This window comes from Typopeltis vanoorti, chromosome 24 (genome assembly GCF_054136105.1).
Source record: "Typopeltis vanoorti isolate ZY-2024b chromosome 24, IOZ_Tvanoo_1.0, whole genome shotgun sequence".
NCBI classification, from domain to species: Eukaryota; Metazoa; Arthropoda; class Arachnida; order Uropygi; family Thelyphonidae; genus Typopeltis; species Typopeltis vanoorti.
Window position 1 is genome coordinate 24,642,783 of NC_143572.1, and position 5,403 is coordinate 24,648,185.

The window sequence follows — 5,403 nt, forward strand, 5'->3', positions numbered from 1 at the left end:
GATATTATTATTATTATTATTATTATTCCTGATACCTCCAAGGAGTCCGAAGACTCATCGTGGGAGGACATCTACAATTCTCTCTACACCTAACCTCTACTACGAATCATCTCCATCAACGCCATCTACCGCCCACTTCCAACACCACCACAACTAGTAATTTTTGTCTGTAAATATGTCAATGAAAATCAGCATAAATTAATTTAATGATGGTTTATTGACGCTTTAATTGAATCAATTAAAACACCAATCAAATTAAACTTTAATAGATGTTTAATTAATTATTAATTATCAAATATTAATTAATAATAAAAATCAGCTAAATTATCAATTAGTTATTAATTAATACATTACAAAATAACCAGGGTGTTCCGTGAAAATTTCAGGATTTGTGAAGTGTTCCGTTAGAAATTTGAGAAACCCTGTTCTAGGGTATGTTTCTTCAAAATCGTTACATACATTTTTTACGTGATTAATTTCTTTCAGTAGGTGGCGCTACGTCGTTTTTGTGTTTCAGGATTTCTCATTTCCTTCGAAAATATGCTTTTATTTTGTTTGCGTATTAATCAAAACTTCAAAATTTCGTTTAACTGCTTTATATCGCTAAAAATTTATTCCTTCTAGTGTCCGAGGAAGGTGTATTCGTAAAATCGTTACATCCTTTTCTTTTCTTTTACGTGCATAAATTCTTTCAGTAGGTGGCGGCTATGTCATTTTCATGTTTCGGGATTTTGAAAAATATGCATTTATTTTGTGTATTACTGTATTCAAATTTTCAAAATAAAAAATAAAGGGTGGAGGGGGGGTTGAGACACTTTCAGGAGAAATAGAGATAATTGTTTATCAAGGAAAATGTATCAGTTGTTTTTGAAAATCCACTCGCCTTAATATTTTGGATTAGTATATTTCTGAGGTTTATGTGAATGATGTAATACAAATTCATTTGAAGTGAAGATGTTCATATTTAGGACGAAGACAGTGAAATGTACTTCACTGTACTGGAGAATGATAGCCAGAACGCTGTTCATATGTAATAAATGTAAGTTTCACAAGTATTTATGTTTCACAATTCCGTCTGTTAATAGGTGTTTTACCTATTGTCGGAGCATTCAGACACACTGTTTGGTGAAAACTGAGAATATAGCATGTAATTCAACGTTTGCACAGAAAATTTTGAATTTGGAGTCTGTAGAAGAAATATTTACTACTCTTTCTAATAGTAAGCAAAAACTTTCATGTGATGAACTGACTGTTTGTTTACATGCAATATCAAGACAAGCCATAAATCATGTATGTGCTTATACGTGGGCCTACCATGATGATGATAAGAATCTTATAGTTCAGTCTCAGGTTAATTCGGAAGCTGAAAAGTATTTTACGTCATTACTAAACCAACCAGAATATAAAAACTTGTGCAGATCGATTGTTGAAAACATTCCTGAACTGACAGATAGTCATCTTATATCAGTTCTTTGCAGTACAACAGTACTAGGCGTCTCCCTAAACCAAGAAGTCGTAATGAAAGTTTTAGAAGTAATATTGCAAAGGTGTACACTTTTGAGCCTGTCTGATATATCTAAGTTGGCAGAGCTAAGTGGCTTACTATACAGAAATGGCTTTGCTGTAAAATCAAAAATTGTGGAAGTATTCCAAGATAAATTCACATCTCTTCAGCTGTCACCTGAAAATCTTACAGATGTTGTTAACACTTTGGCTAATATACAGTATTTTTGTTCAGAAAATTTTAATGAGAGGTTTAGAATAAAAGTAATTGATGCCATTAAAGAGTATAATGATTTTGACCTATCAGTTGTATTGTATGTTTTAAACACTCAGCATTTAAATTCATGTGATGTAAATAATGAATTGCTTATGCAGTTCGTTACAGATCGAGTCTCTGAATTCAGCCTTACAGACCTAAGACGATTACTTGATTATTCCAGAAAGATGGATTCTGCAAGTCACAACTGTATGAAAGAAGTTATAAAAACTAGAGCAGTTCATCATTTTCAGACAAAAGTTCTTCGAACAGCAGATGTTGTTAATTTAATATGTATTTTTGATATAGCTGGATGGGATTACAAGCTAAAAAAAGAATTTGAAGCCTTGCTAGAAATTCATGTACCAGTGTTTGATGTTATGTTACTCAAGCATAGCTGCACATCGCAATTTGTGAACAGCTGTAAAAGTGACATAATAGGCAAATTTTGTGATAACATATTAGAAAGGATATTAGATGTTATTGCTACTCTTTCTTGTTTGAAATGTGTTTTAAAGATGCTTAAGAACTGTAATTATCAAAATTTTGCTTTTCATGCTGAATTTATCAGAATTCTGCTGTCAGAAATTAATGTTACTCAAGTTACATATAAACCACAAGAAGTTGCCCTTATTTGTTGCTATGTTTTGTCAAGAGTTGGTCTGAAACATTCTTATCAGTACCTAATAAGGGATACAATCTTACGTTTAGTACATCAATTTTCCTTCAGAACTATTTCTGATATTGCTAACTATCTTCATTTGCACTCTGTTTCAAAGACACATAGGCAAGAACATACTAGTCATTTAATAATGGCACTGAAAACAGCAGTGTTTCTCAGGTATAAAGAAATTCCTAATTTAAAAACTTTAAATATTCTTGTCAGATCACTGTTTATTCAGCGAATGGAACAACCAGATGAGACCTTAACTGAACTAGCAAATGTGTATGAGAGAACAGTGACAAGAGAAGCATTCTGCAGTAAATCTTTCAGAACAGCATTAATTTTCATGAATCAGTTGAGACTTTTTGTACCCAATGTATTGCAAATATTTGTAGACCGTTTCATTTCAGAATCAGAAAAAATTGATCTAAAAACTCTTTCCTGTCTCTTAGAAATATGCACAGCTATAAATTTTGTGCCTAAGAATTTTGTGGGTTTAGAAGAGCTTTGTAAAGTTACAGTTGGAAAACTAACATTTGATGATATTAAATCTCCTACATTTACTACTGAAATAATATCCTTTACAAACAGTATGGTTGAATTAGGAATGTATCCAAAAGATATTATAAATACTGTGCTTTCTGTTGATTTCTTAGAACTTATTGATGAAAACTGTGAAGTTAATCCATATATGAAAAAAAGAGTGTTCCGAATTTTGCTTAATTTAAACCGCTGTGTTACTTTGGAGTACCCTGAGTTAGGTATTCCTTGGTTCCATGAAAATATATATAAAAAAGTGATACATAATCAAAATGCTTTAAATGAAAATTTAGAAACATCTATAGTTAAAAAGGATTTGGAAAATATATTAGGAGGATCACGATTTGTAAAAGAAAAAACTCTTACACCATATTTTTATACAATAGATTTAGAATGTATGGTTACCAGAGATGGACAGCCAGTTGAATTTAGTAACCAAAAGCTATCAAGTGACATTTTCAAGATTGCAGTAATTATTCTTTTGCCTAATCACTACTGTACTAACATACATCATATTTATGGAATGATAAGAACTAAGTTAAAGCATTTAGAAATTTTAGGATATAGAGTTATACTGATCCCCTACTATGAGTTGAATTCAATGGCTCTTAGTAATTCTGAAAGCCGAGTAGAGTATTTGAAACAGAAGCTGTTTACTAATACTCAAGAAATTGTAAGTAATACAAAACTGATAACCTGACTTGTATATTTTCCTATAAACAAGAGCATTAATAATTTTTCCAAAGTACTGTATGTAGGTTTAAGATTCAATAATTCTATTCTTATGAGACAAAAAAGTTTCTGTACAATAATGCTAGTATATCAGTTTACACTTTTTTATACAATTTCAAGAAATGCCATTAATTTTTACTTGTTTATAACTCACTGCTGAAAACTGACGTTAATCCATATATGAAAAAAGTCTCAATTTTTGCTGAATTTAAACTGCTATATTACTTTGGACTGCTTTAAAAATTATTCTGGCCTTCATTTTTAGGAACAGCCCATTCAGACATTGTCAATTGTAAGAAAATAAATTATTTTTTATACCTTTTTTGTTTTAATACTGTAGAATGTACATTTACAGCAAAACTGGAATTAACATTCACTCTTTACATTATGATACCTAAAATGTTGTAATACCCAAAAGAAATACAAATATATCCAAATGTTTATCTTCTTTTTTTTCTTTTTTTCTTTTTTAAATAAAGTTAGGCTCATCTTTGGTCTGCATCATGGCCTTTAATTCTAAAAGTTTCATGGAAAATTAATTTTCATTCTTCAGAATTGTCTTGAGTTCTGCTAGTGACAATGACCTCCATTAATGATTATTTATATTTTCTACTTCATACCTGCAAGTGTTCAGTTGAGGCTCTGAACTGACTTGTCCATTGGAATTAGAAGGATATTGTTATCCTTAAACTAAGCCACTGTTTCTCTCTCTCTCTCTCAAGAATGGATATAAAGTGCAGGAAGCAGTATTATCCAGAATGTGGCATTGTACCTCTTATGATGTGATTGTTAAAAATCCACTGGACCAATTCCATAACATGACCCTACACCAGCACCACCACTACATAAAAAATGACAGGAACTCACTTTAAATTAATCTGAATGAACTCCAAGACCATGTCTGCTAAGGATAAGATGTCTATGAAGTATTTCTGGAACCTTATGAACTGATGCTTCCCTGCTCTTCAAGGCCAAGTGTGTTGCATCATTGAGAAACATCAGTGGGTTTCTCTGACACATACTACATATCATTTCTCAAAAATATTTTCCTATATTTCCTTTTTATATAAAAAAAAAAAAATTGGTATCATTAGAAAACTTATATTTCAGGGAGTATGTGTTGCACTTTTTTTTAATCCATCTAGCAAAAACAATGTCTGAATGTATTTCAAGGGCCAGAAGGTTAAGTCAGGTAGGTGTGAAATGGATGAATAAAGAGATTAAGCATCTGATATAGAGGAAAGACATTATGGATGCAACATAAGATGAGTGGTAATAATTCCATGAGGATTATAATGAACAGGCAAGGAGGGTGACTCAGTTGTTAAGGGTGGTGAAAGTGAAATATGTGCTGCAGTTAGCTAATGAAGACAAAAAAAAAATCTTAGAGAGTTCTTTTGATATGTAGCCAGCCAGAAAAAAATTATTATGGAAGGATGACATTGATTGAAGAAAACGATAGAACAACAACTGCTGCAAAGAATACAGATGACATATTTAATGAGCAGTTCATAAAGTTCTTTCATTCTTAATGTGACATCACAGAGTGTTTGAGAGCAGTTGATGATGAGGAGGAGAAACTGACTGTAAGTGAGCAAGAAGTATATGGGGAAGTGAGCAAGCTTGATGTTAACGAGGCTGTGGGACTTGACCATATTACCACATATATTTTGAAGAAATGTGCCAGAAAGTTGGCATCTCCCTTGAC

The 5,403-nt window shown here is 31.8% G+C and overlaps 1 protein-coding gene across 1 annotated transcript; it reads left to right on the top strand.

Moving 5' to 3' along the window:
• Positions 1-720: 720 nt before the first annotated feature.
• Positions 721-4,016, top strand: LOC150093027 (uncharacterized). Its single transcript, XM_090413707.1, has one exon. It carries the CDS (start codon positions 955-957, stop codon positions 3,661-3,663), a length of 2,709 nt encoding a protein of 902 aa, XP_090269833.1. The 5' UTR covers positions 721-954; the 3' UTR covers positions 3,664-4,016.
• Positions 4,017-5,403: the final 1,387 nt, after the last annotated feature.

Bases quoted from the DNA above. Each gene is read 5' to 3' on its own strand.
- LOC150093027 (XM_090413707.1), top strand. From the start codon at position 955: ATGTTCATATTTAGGACGAAGACAGTGAAATGTACTTCACTGTACTGG.